Genomic DNA, 20,723 nt, shown 5'->3' on the forward strand with positions numbered 1-20,723 from the left:
TTCTTCTCTTTCAGTCTCTCAGCCAACTTTGCCAATGTAAAGAAGCTATCAGTGGTCACGTTATGTCCATTCATGAGGTATGGGTCCATAAGTTTCAGGACAACATTTCCAGGCAGTGACTCATGGGCAGGTCGCATTTTGTCTTTCCCAAGATAAGGAAACCCAATGCACACATACTTAGAATCAACGTCACCAGTAGCCAAAATTTTATGCCAAATTTATCTGGCTTGTTGGCCAAGGTACTGCGCGAACCTGCACCAAGCTTTGCTTGGGAAGTGTTGTTCATCAGCTGTGACATTAGCTCCTGGTTTATAGCAAGCATAACAATTCTCAATAAATCTATTCCAAATAGCAGATGCCAAAGCAAATTTATCTGTCAGCAAACGAGTGGATGTAGTTTTACGGAGATCAAAGCGTAAATACCTTAGAATTTATTTGAACCTGTTCCTTGCCATAGTGTTGGTGAAAGCAGAGGGACCCCATAAAGAAGACCACATGTGATCTACGGCTAGACCACTAAGTTTATAAGCTCCACGGGCGTATAATATACCAATAAAATCATCTAATTCTTCCAAAGAAATAGACCACTTGTTTTCCATTGTCTGTCTGTGAGCTTCAGTCGCTGTGCACATCTTTATATGCTTCAACATGGATGTGTCAATGAATAAACATCAGACACTAATCTTGCCATTATCTTGCCATTAGTCTCTACGTTATGCTTAGCATGAGAAATAGGCCCTGCTGCCTCTTTCAGTAAATTCTGAGCAGCCATCCTTCCAGGGAGGGGGGTTCCCACTACTGTCAATAACAGTCCAAATAATTCTTCCATCCTTACCACATAACTAATCCCCTGGTGAAAATGAAGAAGACTATACCAGTTCATGACCTCTCCCACCTCGTCCCCTTCCTCTTCAAACAGGTGGCTCGCTGCTAAGGGACCATTCTCTGCTGCAAGATTGATCATGGCTGGTGAAGGAATAACTGCGTCTATCGTAGGTGCGAAGTCCACTGTGTCAATACTTTCATTAGCCGAATCACTATCACTATCCGACATATTGCCACACTGTTGAGGTATAGAAATCTCATCGTCACTCATTACGTCTATGTCTGATAATGTATCTTCATCTCCTGATTCATCTTCTAGCTTTTCAAGTTCTGCTAATAACTGAACAGGAGTAAGTTTTTGCCGCCTAGCCATTATTACGCACTATACTACACAAGGGACAGGCACTAACTCGTCCACTCGCGACCACAGCTAGAGGCATACTATTTAGTTACATCATACGCCCCTATAGCGCCAGTTGTAAATATATCACAGGAAGCAAGCAGTAAGCAGAATAGAGCTCACCGTACCAAGGGAGTGAAGCGGTCAAAATGACCGCTTACGGCCTTCCTAGGTATAAGGGACAATATCGGTGTTCCCTTATCAACTACGGATATAATTTTTGGTGTGAATGTACATAACCCTAAAAGATTAAAAGTCACAAAAGCACAACCTCGTGCATTAAAAAGTACGAGCGTGGAAATAACTTGAAATTCGCTAACGGTCAAAATGACCGCTCTGGCCGTTCTAGTGTTAATTGTTAATATCTAACTACTCTTTTGGTCTGGGTGCAGGTCAGCTCCATCTAGCTCCATCTATCATAATTCGATTATATCCTGATCATTTACGTTTGCAAAATTTTGATCATAAATTTATTTATTGGCTCTTGAACTGCTGTTGCCTTGGTTTGGTACTCATTTTGGAAAATTGTAGGCAATTTCTGCTCTGTGCGTTGTTATTAATCCGGTAGGAAAGCTGTTAGTCTCCTAACCCCTATTTATCTTGCCCTGTTCTAGTTTTTGGTCCTAGTTCTTTGTTATCTGATTCCTTGCGGGTAATATTTCGGTTATCTATTCCAATTGTGGTATTGTTTGGTGTGCATTTGTTGAAACGAATTATCTATTGGTTACATTGTTGGTGTAAATTGACTAGGATCTGGATATACCCGGTGTTACGTCCTGTTGGGTATGTTTTGTTTTGCCTGTGGGTATTGGCAATGGCGGAATTCTGACGATCGGAATTGGTGGTGGTTGGCTGTTTGTCTTTACGGCATGGACTTCACAGTCTTCACTGCCTTCTGTCTCCAACTTCTGGTGACACGATTCCCTAGGCTGCGAGTGCTCTGATGTCCTTCTCTGGGGCATTTCTGTTATCTGTTGTGAGTTCACGGTTTACTGAGTTATCTATTCCTAATCAATCTTGTACCGATGGTTTACTGGTGAGCAAAATCCTGTTCCGGGCTAACCTTATTTGGTAAATTTTTCTTTGGGTTTTCCTTCCTGGTAGTGGCGGTTAACTAGGTGGTTTCTTGTCGTATTTCTGCTTGCAAGTGGTATTAATTCTAACCTCTTCTGAAGACCTTACCTGCCTGATTTTATTTCCTGAAGTGGTGTATTATTCTTATAGTATGTTATTTAATCGAGTTGTAGCTCCATGTCGTCCTGCCCAGTCTATTTGTTATTGTGGTGTTTTGCACTTATTGCACTAATTGATCCTGAACCTGAGGAGGGCGGTCTCTTTTCGTGCCTAGTAGGTACTGGTTTCGGTCCTGACTTAGTAAAGTTGTAAACGGTACCGTGGTTTGGTTTTAGGTTTATCTTGTGAGGTGGAATGATGGCTTCACGACATGTTGTTGAGGGTAGTTGCTGTTTTCTTCCCTTTTTAGCTAACGCGTGTCCGTTGTGGTCCATTATGGTTGTATTGTTGTCATGTAGTATTAGTTATTTGTTATGGCGCTTCGGTATGGGCGGCGTTGCCTTTAATTTACCCTGTGTCCCGGTAGATTGGGAAATAAACTCCGGCATGGATTTACAACTCACTGTAGATGTGTCTTTTCTGCTTGCATATAATGTGTGATTCCTGTATGACCTGGTCTGTTCTTTGATTTTAATTCTCTGCATACCCTAGGAATCTGACATCATGCAATTATCCTGTACTATAATGTTCTTCTCGAATCAACCTGCCAGCCTATTGGCCCTTTTCCTTCTGGAGTGTTTGAAAACCTTGGCTATCGGTTTGTTATCTTGTCGTCCTACGGTGCGGCAGTTGCGTATGGGATCAGCTGGTGCTTCATAGGCGGCATTGAAACCTCCCCTCTATCTGGTCATGTGATTGTTTAGTGGTGTTTTCTATTTCTCTGTTATTTGGAGTGTTTTCCAGCGACCTAGTTCGTGACCTACCTTTCATATCTTATTTACCTTGTTCTATATTTGGTGAGGTACCTGTGACTGAGTGGCCACAGTGTGAGTCTACGGATATCACTTATTTCTAGTCCGGATTTGTCCGAGATCTCTTGTGGATAGCCGGTAGGGAATCTTGTCAGGTCTGTGCTCCCATATTCAAAGGCGTTGGCTTAATTGAGGTGCTTTACTGAACCTTTTAATTGATTGAGTTGCCCATTGTTAAGGTATATGTTTGTATGTGTGGTAACATTGTGAGAAATATGATTTTAGATTGGGTAACACTCCTGTTTCCTTTCGGCCAATTTCTGTCCGGTTTCATCATGGTGTTAAAGATTGTGTTTCATAACCTCTGTTACCCTCCTACTACTCTTTGCTTGGTGTTGTTTTTGGCTCGTTGCTGATGACCAACTATACGCGTACCCTCCATCTGAAAGATCTTGAAGTCTACAACTGCAGCCTCTACATTCATCTTGTCTTGAGTAATTATTTACTGTAACCCATGAATTTTGATCCTTACCTAGTATCTTGTTTCTGGGAGTTTCTCCTAAAAAAAAAAATCTATATCCCATCCTGTTTCTTGATCATTTGGGTTTTGCATGGAGTGTATACGTGGAGTTAAAATTGATTTGTGCCAAAATTTATTTCTAGACCTTGGTCATGTACTTAAAGGGTTTAAGTCTTGTTAATTGGCTCACTGATTAGTGGTTCTATTCCGTTTAAAATATATAAAAAAAAAGGAGGTTGTAAGCTTAATTTACTTGTAGTTCTGTGTTATGTTTCACAACATGTTTTTCTTGGTCAGTGTCTTGGTTTGGTAATATGTATGGACGGGAGTTTCTCTTAGCATTTCTGTTATGGGAAACATTCTGCATCCACGAGTTGGTGCTTGTCTGTAGTTTTTTTTCCTATGTAACGTTAGCCTCCTGGTTTCAGTTTGTCGATGGTGACGTTATTGTGTAGCCATCCTGATAGGGTTGGTTGTATGTATTGAAAGGTGTTTTGAGGAGATAACTATCTTTGGTTATCTAGGTTTTGGTTCTCCTGGTATGTTGAATATTGTATCCCTGGCCATATATTTTGTTGGCATGATACTTTAAATGTAATGTAATTAGGTATCTGGGTATGGATTGTTTAAATAATTTTTGTATTCTGTTCCTGTGCCATACCGTAATCTTAAGTCATGTTAATCTAGTTTAAGGTTAGGTTAAGTATTTTCCGGTAGGACCTTGTGATTGTGCTTTACGCTCACGAAAGTTGTTTAACTCCTTTTCTTCCCTTCCCCTTCTGGCATTTTTCTTTTTTTGGGGGGGGGTTGTCGTTACCATCCCAAAAAGGGGGTGGAAACCAAATGAGGGCGTTTCTTATCTAACGCAAGTCCTATAAATAATTACAAATTTGACAAACATGTAGTGATTTAAATATAGGTATGTGATCGAGTGCAGTTAAGACCTAGAAGGTCTAATGTTCTAAAAGCAAACATTTATGAACTTTTCCTAAAGGTGTGTATGTAATACAAGGTAGCGTAACCTTCGATCAGATGACGCATACGAACTTGCGGAAGTTAATTGTTTACATTAAAGCATAGCAAGAAATCTGGAGGATAAGTATCCCCTGTGATCTGGACCATTAATAAATTTGCCTGCATCTTGTGTGTTGCACAGTTTGGTGCATGGGACTTCAATATAATTGAAAGTGGCTAGACATTTGGTGTCGTCTAAGTGACCTGTACTGTTTCTCTAATTCAAATCACATTGTTTGGGTTCTTAATGATTGTTGGACTCATTCTGCTGGTGGTGCATAAACTGAGACGGGCGATTGGTGGTCATTTTCACATATGTACTATTCTACCAAAAACTTAGTTTGCTTCAAGACCACCGCCTTATGATGGTAAACATGTGCTGTACATGTCAAGTTTCGGGGAGGGAGACTGTTACCTGCGTAACAACTTTTCCCTCTCGGTAAATATTTTTGAACTAGCCACATGGCTGTAGAAAAACTGTGTTCTTAATAGTGGTTCGCCGCTTCATTATTCCTTCTTTTCAAAACTTATAAGCTGGAAACTTCTCCGCTGAAATGGTTATTTGTTGTCCAGCTAACTGTGCGCTCGTCCTGTCTGTGCCTTACTGTATTCTCCTGCACTCTAGTGGCGTAGGTATGAACTACCTCGCGAACTACCTCACCACTCGGTGGCTCTCCTTCTGTGTACACGTGATTGCTGGGGCAGTGGACTGTGGAATCTCGGGAAGAAAACGCCATTGCTGTTTTGTGAGAAGAAGGAGATCACTAGCGAGATGATTTCTCCAAAAATGTTTGAGCCTGGTTAAGGTTACATTGGTAGGGCTTTGCCCCAGTGAAAACTGCAAGTTATTTTTGTTTAATATTCCTCGCCTGGAAATTGTATTTTATGCATTTCTTCAAAATACGTAAGTAGAATGTACTACCGAAGCGTCCTCACAACTTCATCTGGATGAAACTGTAAGTGTTGTTCCAACTAAACTTTTACTGATTTATTGTGAAAGACCTGAAAATTTTCATATGTGAAGAAAGTGTGTGCGACACGATGTAATTTGGCGTCATCTAAAAACTAAGTCTTGCCTTGTGGAATTTCAAATTTTTTTGGCTTGTTAAATGGAACTTATAGCATGTGTAATTTACGTCAGTTAACTAGGGACTTGCATGCTATGTGAAAGAGTGTTTTGATTTCTTCGAAGTCGTAAATTGAAAACTTGGTGTTTATTAAAGGCTTTCTAGGCCTAAAAGTTTTGTGGTAAAAGCTATTATTTAACTGGAATAATTAACACGTCATCACACGCCCCCTTATTTTTACATGACAGCACGCCCCACGGCAATTTGCTCACGCATGTTATATATTGTTGCTCTGATTTTGAAATGAAGAAACCTATCCTCAAACGTTAACAACATTGTAAGAAAGAGAATTTACTTACCAAAACGTCATATTTAGGATTGTAAATCATTATTAGTAATTTAAAATATTTTACAACACGAGAACACGCTATGTTAGCAAACTGCCGCAATTCCAAGCCTGTGATCTGACATCAAAGCACGCCCCGTTAGCAAATTGCCGCATACTATATCTTAGGCATTTTCACATAAGTTGCATTAACACAAGTCCAGTTGAATAAGTAAAATATGAAATATAAAAAATATGATTGATTTAAGAAACATCGTAAGCATATTACTTCTGTCCAACAATCAGCCAGTCTTGTCATTTTTCAGCTGGATCCTCCTGTTGGGTTGAGCATCTCGAACACGTTGGCACTGTATGTTCTCGGCAGATGTGAATATCACATGCGCAACAAATAACCATTGTTCTGCTATTTTTCCTTCTAGGGCAGATACCACAGATAGCATATTGACCTGGTTGCAGGGGCCTCTCATGTGGTTGTTGGCTGTCTCACTTTAAGAACAGGCTCACAACGTTCAGGTTCTTGCTGAGCGCCTACTGAAAGGTTCAGTGTCTCTTCGTTTGGCGGTGGGGTGTGTTGTTCGTTACCAACCTCGCACGGCTGTATTATTTCTTCTGCAACACTCTCTTCTGAGTCACTATTATTATGCTCTAAAATATCTGTTTCATCAACGTCACGATAACCAGAAGTATCTTCTCCTAATTTACTTGAATGACATTCTGGAACACTGTCCACTATATGTCTCACTGTAGCTTGTCGTACGTCGTACGGATCCATTTCCAGGTAATGGCGCAAACAATAAAACAGAAATATTGCAACTATATCATATTAAATATACGCGAGAACTCGCCCGTTAGCAATATGCTCACTAATGTTTGTACGCGATAGCACGCACGTTAGCAATCTGCTCACACAACGTGACACCACCAACACAAATATGAACTGACGTAGAGAGGAGACAGCGACGAACTGGATTACGCTACGGTCGTTATACAGAGATGTGGGGGAGGAATACCTGACTGCCCGCCGATTCTTGGATACAACAAAGGAAGATATTAGGATTATTGTTCAAACGCGGCAAACTGCCGCGGGAGCGTGTGATGACGTGTTAACCAAGCGAGTCGCTCCAGGGATGTGGGGGTTACATGTATATTCTGTTCCGGTTCTTTCTTCTTTTCTTGCTTCTCTGTTCAATTTTAATTTTTAATTAAATTTTTCTTTTCTTGGTATTTGGGTGATTTTCTGGGCCCGGTTTTCTCTTGTCCTTTGTAAGTATTCGCCTATTGTTGTTTTGAGGCCTGTGATTGGCTCCTTCCTTCCCTTGACCTATTGTTGGTCGTTGCCATGGAAATGCTAAGACTGTTGATGTTGTGATGGGATCGATGATTTGTATTGAAGTGCCTGTTATGAATTCTGCCTTGTGGGCAGTTTACCTTGGTCCCTTTTATTTTTCTTTGGCATTTTAATTCTTCCTTCTGCTCATTTTTCCTCCCGGTGTCGTGCAGCTTATTATTATTATTATTATTATTATTATTATTATTATTATTATTATTATTATTATTATTATTATTATTATTAATTTCGAGAAAAGTGTACGTAATACCTACCCATCCTTGTAGGGGCTCGTTTGGATACATCCTAAACAAGGTTTTCAGTTTCAATAAAAACAAAAACTGTTTCTGTCAAGGTTGTTTTTCAAGGTTGAAAAGATGTTTGAAAAACTTAGGTACTGGTCAAGGAAACCTTTTGGTTTGTAAGAAACCTTATGAGTTGATGAGGTGTTTCAATAATCTACGTAGTCTTACTAAGTCCTTTAAAAAAAATTAAATACTCATTTTCTTTATTAACGGTCGACCGTAGGGTTTTAGTTTGAGTTTCAAGTTGTTATATTTAATTATTTTTTTTTCCAGCGAGGATATTCCTTTCAATTTTGTTAATTACTTAATTTTGCTGATTAAATATCTCTTTGTTCCCCAAAGGTGTTGGCGTTTTCCTTAAAAGGGGTGATAATTTGATATGACCAGGTGCACTTTTATCCGCTCCTCTGGGGGCTCTGTGTTTTTTTTTCCCTTATGGTAAGTGCCTTTCTTCCTTTCTAGCACGTTTCCATGTATCTGAACCGTGCCTTGGCTGCATGGTCAGACCTTTGGTGCTGTCACTTGGGGTAATTGCAGCTTTAATTGCTCTAAGTGCTACAATCCTCATATTAAATTTACATTTGAATCTGAATCCAATAGTTCAATCGATTTTCTAGATATAACAATTAGCAGATTACCTTATTCTTCATCTTATATGATTTATAGGAAACCCACACAAACAGCTACTACTGTAAAACAAGATTCCTCACACCCACAATCACATAAATGTGCCACTTACAACAGTATGGTTAACCGCGCTTTCAAAATACCTTTATCTAAAGAAAATTTAAATAAAGAACTTAATATCATATGTTCCATCGCTAAATTTAATGGTTACAGCTGATTTTTTATTGAACAAATAATCAATAACTTTAAACACCGAACAAATACAACGCTATCAAATGACAATCCTAAACCAGCAGCTTACTCTACCTTCATTTTCAATGAAAACGTCTACTGCATTGCCAATATCTTCAAAAAACATAATTCCAAAATTTCCTTTCGAACTAACAATAGAAACATGGATGTGATTTATAACTTCATATCTATAAACAGAATATATTTTCAAAATCTGGCGTATACCGTTTTCAATGCAACACCTGTGATTCTTCTTACATTGGACAAAATGGACGCAGCTTCAAAATTAGATATTCAGAACATGTTAACCCGATAAAATACAATAAATTCTCAGCAATAGGGCAACACATGCAAGACGTAAAACATCATGTCACTACGTTAGACCAAGACATTGAAATTATCAGTACCCTAAACAAAGGCCCGCTTCTTGATATCACTGAAAATTGTTTAATACACCTTGATCAATATTTTAATCCTAACCAAAACCTTAACGATTTGTCTGAAAAACCGAACATTCTTTTTGACTTCCCTTTTTCAAAAGCTTCAAGTTGACACGTAGGCATTCAATCTTCCATGTAATACACAACACCTTCTCGCGCTACTTGCCCTTACCACAACACCCCCCTGACCCACCTTAAACTACTCCCCTTACTTTCTTACCCCCTCCTATCCCCTACCTATTCAATTTTTGGTTCTTACTTCCTCTTGTACTTCATGACAAGGCTAAATTAAAGTGAGCCTAATAATATTACTTACCTTACCATTTTCACTTTTCTATTTCTTATTTTTAATTTATTTTATTTTTCTTAGGTCTCATAAATCCATATCAGTACTAATAGTTTTATATATACCACTATCCACCTTTTGAAGTACTAAAACAAAATCATCATTTGTTACCTAGCAACAAATTTTATTCCTTGAATAACAACAATAATTGTGAATTATACTGCATCATTTTTTTACCTCAACAGTGCTCAAGAACCTAAGATATCTCCAAAAAATTATCTTCACTTAGAAGTGCTACATGAACTTCTATTTTTAATTCTTCAAGGAAAGTGTCATAAGTATTACAATTGTGTTGACTTCTTGCCATTTTTGTATCGGCTGTTGACGACATGGACATATGTCGAAACCGATCCCATAACATATGAAACATGTTGCTACATTAATTTGTGCAACAATATTATTGTATTGAATAGGTGGAACATCTTTCTCTTTTTAGCATTGTAACTATACGTAATAGTCAAAGTAATTAATTTTGTTTCTTACGCATAACCTAGTGAGAGGAATATAATTAAACATATTTACTCGGCACCATAATCTAATGCACTCAATAGAACGAGACATTAGACACAACACAAATGTCAAAAGTTTAAATATGCTTTGATATGCACCTTTTCCCCAGTTGTAACAGCAAGCTGTGCAAGCAGCTACAAGGTTAACTTCCGTTAGAACACCTGCCTGAGCAGGAGCGTTGTTCATCGAGCTGGATTGTGCCCACCTCTCGTGTAGAGGTACAGCAAATTATCTTCATTTTTACGTTGCTATTTATTCTCTGCATAAGTTACTGATCACCTATGTTTATGTTGTGACTAATTGTTAAGGTTGGCGATTTAACGTGCAAGGCTACGTTACATTCTTTCTTTTTTCTTTTTTGCTATTTGCTTTACGTTGCAGCGACACAGACAGGTCTTATGGCGACGATGGGACAGGGAAGGGCTAGGAGTGGGAAGGAAGCGGCCGTGGTCTTAATTAAGGTACAGCCCCAGCATTTGCCTGGTGTGAAAATGGGAAACCACGGAAAACCATCTTCAGGGCTACCGACAGTGGGGGTCGATGCATTCTTTCTTACACATTGTTTTACAGTACTATATTTTCCCACATTTGACATACAAATTTTTCAGTCCCTTCAAACATGTATGAAGTTCCACTGTATGTAATGAGAGAATGGTACAAGGATAACCCAAAGAACATCAAAACTGGAAGATCTAAAGACAATATAAACTGCCTGAGATTTGCTGATGACTTTGCTCTCCTGTCCAACAATGTTCACGAGGCCTGACAAGTTAAATCGCTACAGGAAATAGGACAGAAAATCGGCCTCAGAATATACTTAAAAAAGACAGAAATAATGTTAACTAATCCACCAGTCTAAAATAATAACACAACAGAACAGAAAATCAAAATTGTTCACAAATTTAAATATTTAGAAGAAATAATAACACGTGACCTCATCGAAAAGCAGACATGGCATAACAGAATACAGAAACTGACCAAAGCAAAATATATCACCAAGAATACATACAGTAAAAAAGGCCTCTCAATAGCCACAAAATCAAAACACAATAAAACAGTTACACAACCAGAAATAACAAATGCCACTGAAACCATTTTCAAAACAACAAACACTGCAGAAATGGACAGAATACTCAAGATTGAAAGGAAGAACAATCAGAACATGCGTAAACAAAATCTATGAAGAAAATGGGCACTGGAAGCTAACTTATAATGAAACAGTCTACGAGAACTCTTAAAAAAAGGATGCTGTTATCCCTAAGGTAACTTCATCTTATAATCATTAATAACGGATCAATCATCAATAAATCAATCTTAAAAATGTCATCTACTGTACTCAGGACACCAGAAAACAGGATAACAGGACAATAAGAGCAACATTAGATGGATTTCAGAAATCAAGGAAGATATGGGGGAAACAACAAATTACAATAGATGATTTTTTTAAAAAAAAACCTCACAAACAAACCAAGATTAACAGAGGGATAATGGGGTGGGGGCAGTTAAGATCCCACAGAATGAAGAAGTACTGAAAAACCTTTTCTAAAACTTACTAAAGTGGTTCAGTAAAGCCCACCTGTTTGCAAGTTAGGTTCTCTCTAAGAAACAGGAGGCAACAAAGACTCCCCGACCCAGCAGGATTAAAAATCCTTCTCGCACATGAAGCATTAGCAAACACAAATATGGAAGTGAGAAGCAATGAAACAAGAGTGAGGATGATTGAATTTGCTGGTGACCAAGCAGAGTAGCGTCTCAAGAGAACAATAGCCATCCTACAGGTTAATGAAGCAAGGTGAAGAAAGCTGAAGCCAAGATGGATTTCATGTTGTGCACTATCACCCTGAGACAGAACAATATGCATCAGAAAGTTGGACAATAAGTGGGTTTGACAAGAACAGACAGAGAGGCTAACAAATTCTGAAGTTCTACGTGTGGAAATTGGGGAAAAGACCTAAATAAAGCAGGGACATGAGAATGGGGCCCTAACTAAGATGAACACCCAGCTCCTCAGTGAGAGGAATTAACCAACAAAAGTTAAAATCCCTGACCCAGCCAGGAATCGAACCTGGAAGGCCAGACCGCTAATAATTTAACCACATGGCAACATGCCATACTTCACTGAGACAAAAAATTACACGGTTTCAATTAGTTGAACTGTCAATGAAGAGAAATAGTTAGCCGAGGAGAGTGCGGGAACACTGGCAGGCAACATACTTAATAAGGAACAAAGGAAACTTGAATCATGAGAGGAGAGGACAACAATCTTCACTAAACACCTACCTTTCTTTTGACAACCGTTGTTGACGACAGGGGCGGACTGCCATCTGAACTTCCTAGCCTTGACTTGACGCTCAGTTTGGTAGCATTAGTTGGGTTAGCTATAAGATAAAGAAAGAAGCAAGTTAACACTTCATAACATCATAAGGTTTTAAAAAATTTAAATGGCCATAGCCGACATATTCCTTGATGTGTGCGATTCTGAAAATACGGTATGTTTGAAATATATCTTACGAGTAGAACTTGAAACAATATTTTTAAAATACCAATAGTTATTTATTAAAGTGTCCAATATAAGCACACTGACATTTATTACCATCTTGATTTTGCTGACCACAGGGTTATTGTGGACAATATTTATTGTATTACACTATTACATATTACCAGAGGCCGGATTTCCATGCAAATTCATGTTTTTAAATAAGCTAGTTACACTCCACAAACTTTGTAAATATTTGTTTATGGCTTAACGATTCCAAATAACCATTCTTTTTCCCTGCATGTTTGCACGTATTGGCTTTTTTAGGAGAAAATTCATGCATATTTTGAAGATTTTGGATTTAACAGTGAATATCTGGAAGTTTAATATTGCATAATATGACTTTTCTTCTGACTCTGACCCATATATATAGTGTTAACTTGCATGATAGTGCCTTTTATGAATGTTCGTGTGCAGAATTTGCGAACATTTTTCCACGTCATACAGAATGTTTATTACTGAGAGATGGAGAGTATGTATTCCCGGCATCCTATGTTACAACCAATGTTAGTACATACGGTAGAGGTCCTATAATCCAATTAAGCAAGCACTTTCTTATCTGTTGCTTGAGAAAACATTCACGTAACCCGGAAGCCCCCTCATCGATCTCTGTAATTCTTAGGAATAAGGTGTCCCAGTTATACACTGTTATAAATTGAGCCTTAAATTGTGCATTACTCATTGACAGCCCAGTTGTTCATCTATCTTAGACGAACAAAATGAAACTTTTATTACAGTTCATTGATGCCACATTACTGAGATAGCAGCTTACACACCTAGCTTTTGCCCTGAACCCTCATCCGTTGTTATCCTGGAATTTCCTAACCAGAACTCACTCGTCACACGTCTTTGTTATCACAGCAGACAATCGTTACCAGTTATTGAGGACATTCAAAAGTGTCTGCAATCACTGCATTGAGCCGCAGCAGCTAGAGATAGGTGGAACAGAGTAATTCGTTCAAATCCTGACTTTGAATTCAAGCTTATGTAAGACGTATTGTAGTGAAAATGCAAAAGACCTACAATTTGACCTAATTGTTTCCCAAATGTCTTCATTTAAGTACGCATTTTTCACTTCTTGTGACATAACAGGATCATTTTCTTTGTTTATGAATTGCTGACATAAATGGATGAGCTTAAATCAAGACAAATTGGAGAAATTACGGTAGTAGCTGTACATCGTTTCAAAAGAAACTGAATTTTGATAGTGCATATTTTGAGATTTGATAGGGCATGGAAATCTGGGTTCTACATATTACCAGGATAGCGTATCTCCAATAGCAAAACTTTAGAGGAAGCAAGAAAATCTGACAAGTCTGGTACTGTTTTGTACAGTGGAATCTTGTTAGCATGTTTCCGAAGGGACTAAAAAATGTAAAACAGGGAAAGCATATTGCTGAGGATACAAGAAAGTGTTTATTGTGTGTTTAGGCTGGTGATGTGATCACAAGTAGTTTTCACATGTTTAGAGACTGAAAATGCACAGTGGATTCCTATTTCCTTCTCTTGTTCCAACTTGCCTTGTGTATAACTGAATCAACCCACATTAATACAGCCATATTGTCACTGCCACTACAGAACTCCACACAGTATCCATTGCTTCCAATGTTGGCACTGGTGTTCATTCTCTCCATCACCACTTTCCGTTTCAGCATTGGAAGTATGATGATCTCATTCTGTAATCAGTGTCTTCCTCACACCAATCATCTGCTTCCACTATGTTTTCTTTTGCTGCGTGAAGCTTCTTATGTTGTTTTCAGAAACTTAATCCAAAGTAGATTTCACATGTTCAAGATACGTCCTCACTGTGGAATCACATAGTCGCTGACCAAGAAGTAACCCTAAGTGAAAATTTGGATGGAGACCACACGCTGTTACTTGCAGACATCACAAATAAAAACTTCAGAGACTTTCTGAACCAAGGGTGAAGGAAATGTTTTCAGAGAATATTCGGAAGATGTTACCAACCAAGTAAGAAAATCCAAATGCTGGACCGAGTAGCTCAGACGGTAGAGAGCCGGTCTTCTGAGCCCAACTTGGCAGGTTCAATCTTGGCTCAGTCCGGTGGTATTTGAAGGTACTCAAATACATCACATTTGTGTCCGTGAATTACTACTGGCACGTTGAGAACTCCTTCGGAATAAAATTTCAGCACCTTGGCATCTCCGAAAACCATAAAAGTAGTAAGTGGGATGTAAGAGGAAGTAAACTAGGCAACGATCCTCTATATAACACTAACCAGAGAGAAAAACTGGAAGGGGTCCGACACTTCGAAGAATATCGGCCTAAGAAAGACAAGCAGCCACGAAGGGCGTGAAAATGAAAGACTCTGTAGGCCTCGAGTGCTCTAAACCCTTAGGGTCGGAAAAGAACAAGAGTTGACGAAGTGAGGTTGGATAGGGTACACGAAAATGAAAATCCCAGCACAAGTAAGTGGAAGCAATGCTAGGACTCAGTTAAGGGCCTTGTGGCCACCAATCCACGCTCCCCAAGTTAGTTACCTCCTACAACAGGCATGGGATATTATGGGTGTTATTCTACAGCCCCAATCCAGAGGCGGAAACAAATGAGCTGACACACAAGATGACACTCCAAATGTTATAAGCAATAATATTGGAAGTGGAGAGACTGGATAAGCTTGGAGAACCTGCATTACAATGGTTGTATACAGTACTTCAAAGAAATTACAACTTGATAATATACATATATAAAGGAGGCGACAGAAATTACATCAAGAAAAGAAAACTCAACCAGAATCACATATACCTAAAAGATAACCCATTCTAACTTAACTCACGTACTATTAAAGCACAATTCAAACTCTTAATTAATGCTCATTAAACAACCCTGAAGTCATTAGCAGAATAATTTAAAATGCTATAACAGAGACATTGCCTGCTGTCATTTCTTGATGGATGCATCCATCTCTTGGCACAGGCCAGAGCAAAGTGTAGCTTCCACCGAAGTCCCAGTCTCATCCATGGCTGTGACAATATGAAAGCTGCTGGGGTATGGGTGGTGCTAAGTAATGACATTCAGAGCACGACTAGGGCATTTGAGTGTTATGCAAGGTGTTGCTCATACGGTTAGTCGTGCTGCAGTAGCTCTTTCTGGCCCAGTGGGGAAAGCAATGGCAAACTACCTCACTCCTCATCTTGCCTAGTATGCCTCATTTTTGTGCTCCCATTGGTTTCTGCGGTTTCCTTATAACCGCATAACCATTGGTAGTGCTATTTGAGGATCCAACCAGCCTCTGGGCTGATGACCTAACAGACATAACAGAGACTCCAACTTTCAGAGTGGCAGTGTCTGCTGCAAATAAGGGAAGGTATGTTGAACAAAGAGACGTGAGAAATAATATTCAGTTCTTTGTATTGTCTTTGATGCATCCTCACATTCATGATTTTTAAATTTCGCATAGCATGGACAGTCATTGCGTCCTCCGTCTTTAACTGAAAATTGTACAAGTGATTCACAAATCTGTGCCTCGGTAAACTTTCAGTGGTCCTAGGCACGAAAACCTTTCCATATACTACTTTTGGGAATACCAACTATTTGCTGCAGATAGTTTTTGTCCACAGTCACTCAGCTTTACACTTCTCTAGAATAAATATTTGTACATATACAATGTAAATTTGCAACAAAGGCGGGCAATGGAAGTGTAAATCACTGCAGGCAACTCATTACTAAATCAGAGTTAACAGAACAGAAAATGAGCACATATGCTGGGAATGTGTTAAAGTTCGTACACAATATTGCTGCTATCTAGTAATCTAGTAATGAATATTATGCTAAGGATCCCCACATTGCAGTAGCTCACTATAAATTTTTTCTATGCAGAATGAAGCTGCACCAGACTCGCACACAATGGATTGCAGAATTACGTGGTCTCGCCAAGAGTTGCAAGTTTGTCTGTTCTAAGGATGGTTGTAGCACGCCCTACACAGATTCGCTCATTCGGGACATGGTCATTCTCCATACTCCACAAGACAAAGTTTGTTTCAATGCTGTAAAAAGTAGTAACCCTTCTTCAGAAGAAGTACAGCGTATTGCCACAGTCTATGAAATGACTACTAAGACTGCAGCTGAAATAGCTACGAAACATGAAGTTGCTCAGGTATCTCATACGGCCAGCAAGCATTCTGCTCCTCAGAACCGTCAGGTCAGCTCGCTCACTTCGAAGTGCTCCCGACAGGTTCATTCTCGCTCTTCTACGAAGACACGCATTCATAAGAAAGCTCCAAAGCTCCTGCCTTCCTGCAGAGGATGTTTTAAGCATCACAAATGCCGTGATTACCGCTTCTTCAAGTCCACCTGTGATCGCTCTCATAAAATAGGGCATATCAAGACTGTCTGTCAAAGTACGTCCTGCCCTGCCCGTACTCCTCCTGCGAAGAAAACTACTCAGAAGACACGACAGGACATGGAAGTTGATCAAATCAACCTCATTCTACCTACAAGAAATTCTAGTAAGATCATCATTCCCAGATCATTCAACTGACTTTCAATTAGATACTGGATCGCCTGTCTCCATCATCAATCTTTCTACATATCACAGCTTAGGATCGCCGTCCTTCTCTCCTGCTGATGTCCAGCTTGTTACTTTTAACAAGAAGATTAATATTAAAGGAAAAATCACTGTTCCTGCAAGATATAAAGATATTCATAAGGCAGTTACCTTACTGGTTGTCAATAACTATACTGCATCCAGCATTCTAGGCATGGATCTCTTCAATTTATTCAGATTTCAAGTACATGACAACGTCAATGTCGTCTCCGCCTTGCAACCTACCTCTGATGTCACTAATCTCCTAGAGCAATTTCCAGAAGTTTTTGACTCCACCCTAGGCACAGCCAAAGACTACACAGCTCATATCCAGCTTAAATCAGGAGTGAAGCCTCGCTTTTTCAAAGCATGTCCAGTCCCACTTGCACCTCAGGAGAAGTTACGCAAGAACTACAGAGATGGCTAGCAGCCGGTATCGTAGCTCCAGTCAATTCCAGTAAATGGGCTACTCCGCTCATCGTGGTTAAAAAAGCCAATGGCAATATCCGCATTTGTGGTGATTTTCGCTCTACAATCAACTCTCAGATTGAAACTGACGTTTTTCCGATTCCCCGTCCTGAAGACTTATTTCGCCGTTTAGCCGGTGGACAGTTCTTCTCTAAAGTGGATCTCAAAGAAGCTTATCTACAGCTACTATTAGATGAAGAATCTAAGCAGTGCCTCACACTGAATACCCCTCTTGGACTTCTACAGCTCTAGCGTCTACCTTTCGGTTCTCTTCCTCCGCTGCGATTTTCCAGCGATATTTAGAACAATTTACCGCCTCCATTCCCGGTTGTGCTAATTACCTTGATGACATTATTGTGACCAGCAAAGATCAAGATCACCTGAATAATCTGTGCCTACTCCTCACCAAATTGAAAGAAAATGGCCTCCGCGCTAATCTTGCTAACTGCACCTTCTTTCAACCTCAAGTTCACTACCTAGGTCATGTCATTGATAAGCATGGTATTTGGCCCAGCAAACAGAACGTCTCTGCCATTACCAACATGCCCGCACCGCAGAACATCAAACAACTACAATCCTTCATCGGAAAAGCTAACTATTACAGCAAGTTCATTCCACGCTTCGCTTCAGTAGCAGCTCCTCTGAACACCTTACGCAAAAAAGGTGCTAAATTTCATTGGTCTCCACAATGTCAGCATGCCTGGCAGACCATCAACAAGGCCCTTCTTGTCCACGCTGTCAAGCTTACTCATTTTCAGCCCGGTAAGCTACTCACTCTCACCACGGACACATCTGATTATGGACTCGGTGCCGTTCTCTCCCAGAAGGATCGCCACGGACAAGAACATCCTACAGCCTTCGCTTCCAAGACACTCAACGAACACCAACGTCACTACTCTCAGATAGAGAAAGAAGCCTTAGCTATTATCTTTGGCATTCGCTGCTTCGATGAGTATCTATATGGTAACCTTTTCCTCATAATCACTGATCACAAGCCTCTTGCTCACTTATTCCATCCTGGTAATAAGATCCCTGAACATTCTCTACATAAACTTCAGAGATGGTCAATATTTCTCTTTGACTACTCCTATCAGACTGCCTATCGTAGCACATCCCAGCATTATAATGCTGATGCTCTCTCTCGCCTACCTGCAGGTCCTGATACTACTTTTGATATTCAGGAATCTGAATGTCTTCAGTTAGACATTGAACTTGAAGACACAGTCTCCAGTTTTCCCACTGACGCTACTTGCATCGCCAAAGAGACTGATAAGGATAGTACACTAGCTACAGTTCGTATTTATATCCGCAGTGGTTGGCCTCTTCAACACAAGCTTCCTACCAGCCTTGCACCTTATCGTTTTCAGCATCGTCTCACAGTTCGTGCCGGAGTAATCCTGTTAGAAATAGGCACCCTATTCCGAGTGGTTACCCCACTTAGTCTCTGCAAGCAAGTTCTCAACTTGTTACATGAAGGTCATTGGGGAATATCGCGCACCAAGTAACTCGCCTGTCAACACTGTTATTGGCCCGGTATTGACGCCGACATCGAGAAACTCATCCGCCACTGTGACCCTTGACAAGTACATCAGAACGCACCGTTGTCTGATCTCGCTCCATGGCCTCCTGCTAATTCTCCTTGGGAAAGAGTACACATAGACTTAGCCGGACCTTTTCTCAACTCTATGTGGCTCATCGTGATAGACTTTCTATCCAACTTTCCTTACGTCGTAGAAATGCATTCTACTACTACAGAAGCTACCATTCGCACACTTCAGAAGATTTTCAGTACAGAAGGTTTACCTCAAGTGCTAATTTCAGACAATGGACCTCAATTTACTGCCATTAACTTCCAGAACTTTGGCACCCATAATGGCATTAGGCATATTTTGGCACCTCCTTTTCATCCACAATCCAATGGTGAAGCTGAACGTTTTGTCCAGACTTTCAAGAAAAATATGAAGAAAGCCGTATCTTCAGGTTTAACCAAGGATCAGGCATTATTACAACTCCTAGGCAGATATAGGACTATGCCCGGTACCGACACCCTCACTCCAGCTCACAAGCTCCATTGACGCCCTCATAGAACTTTGCTTTCTTTGTTGCAGCCTCTTCCTGCCCAGCCGCATCACTCTTAAAGTTCAACGCTGCCGACAAAGTATATGCCCGGACTTTCAAGTCCAATCCTCCCTGGATACCTGGTATCATCTGTCGTACCTTGGGACATGGTCTCTATGACATCCAGACTGCCGGGAAACGCATCTGCCGCCATCAAGACCAGATCCGCCTCCGCTATCGTCCATCTCCCTCTGTTGATTCCCTTATCACACCTCAGAAATCCATCACCGAAAGAGCTCTGGACCATTTAATCACGATGGGTTCTTTTCAGGACGATTCTTCGCTCCTCCGCCCAGACCAGGCTCCAGACAACACAACAAACACGGCCGACTCTCCAGCCCAGCATCGCTGCCGCCGCTTCACGCCGTACCAGCATAATTAGGAGGGGAGGGTGTTGTGTGTGTCCTCTGCCGCCAGCAAGCTCCGCAACCCGTCCAGCATCGACGCTTCTAGATACCACGAGGTGTAGACTGCAGCGCGCTGACGTAATCGTGTGTGACGTCAGTCAGCGGATATAAATTGGGCGACGTCTTCTCCACTGAAGGCACTCCCACAGTGTCCAACGATCAGACTACACCGTATATCAGACACGGAGGTACCCTCTTAAAAAGTGTTCTGAATAGGTGGACTAATTCTGGTTGGGAGGTTTCACCTCAGGACATCTCCGCCTCAAATATCCTGCCTCCCGTATCACCGACATGCATCCTTTCCTAGCATTCTGCTACTCACAAACTTTACCACAAGTTCCCTGCAAGTTCTCCAACTTCGGCCTAGCATTCTGCTACCACAAACTTTAATCCAAGTTCCCTGTATAATTCTACGAACTACAGATAGTCATCAGCTATCACGGACATTGGTTACTTCAAGCGTCCTATCTTATCAAGATAGACAGCATTGTACATATGAATATTAGTATGTATGATTGTATTTTTTTCACAGACTATCAGTCTACTAGTTTAGGCCATTATTTAAGGTGTGCAGCGCTTCAAGCATCAAGTCAGTTTTCGTTCCTTTTTTGTATATACTGTGTAAAGATTTACTAATAATAAACTTTTATGTTGTGCTTTGTATATCGAGTTCCTTGTATACAACAAGGAGTTCACTGTGTTCAT

The 20,723-nt window shown here is 40.2% G+C and overlaps 1 protein-coding gene across 1 annotated transcript in view; it reads right to left on the reverse strand.

Annotated features, from left to right (window-relative positions):
• The window catches only part of LOC136883058 (uncharacterized protein C19orf47), a 282,706-nt gene that overhangs the window by 52,552 nt on the left and 209,431 nt on the right, over positions 1-20,723 (reverse strand). The window contains exon 8 of the mRNA XM_067155204.2: positions 12,224-12,321. Within this exon, the coding sequence (XP_067011305.1) occupies positions 12,224-12,321 (98 nt within the window). The remainder of the gene's footprint in view (positions 1-12,223; positions 12,322-20,723) is intronic.

Source organism: Anabrus simplex, chromosome 11 (genome assembly GCF_040414725.1).
Source record: "Anabrus simplex isolate iqAnaSimp1 chromosome 11, ASM4041472v1, whole genome shotgun sequence".
In the NCBI taxonomy this organism is placed as follows: domain Eukaryota; kingdom Metazoa; phylum Arthropoda; class Insecta; order Orthoptera; family Tettigoniidae; genus Anabrus; species Anabrus simplex.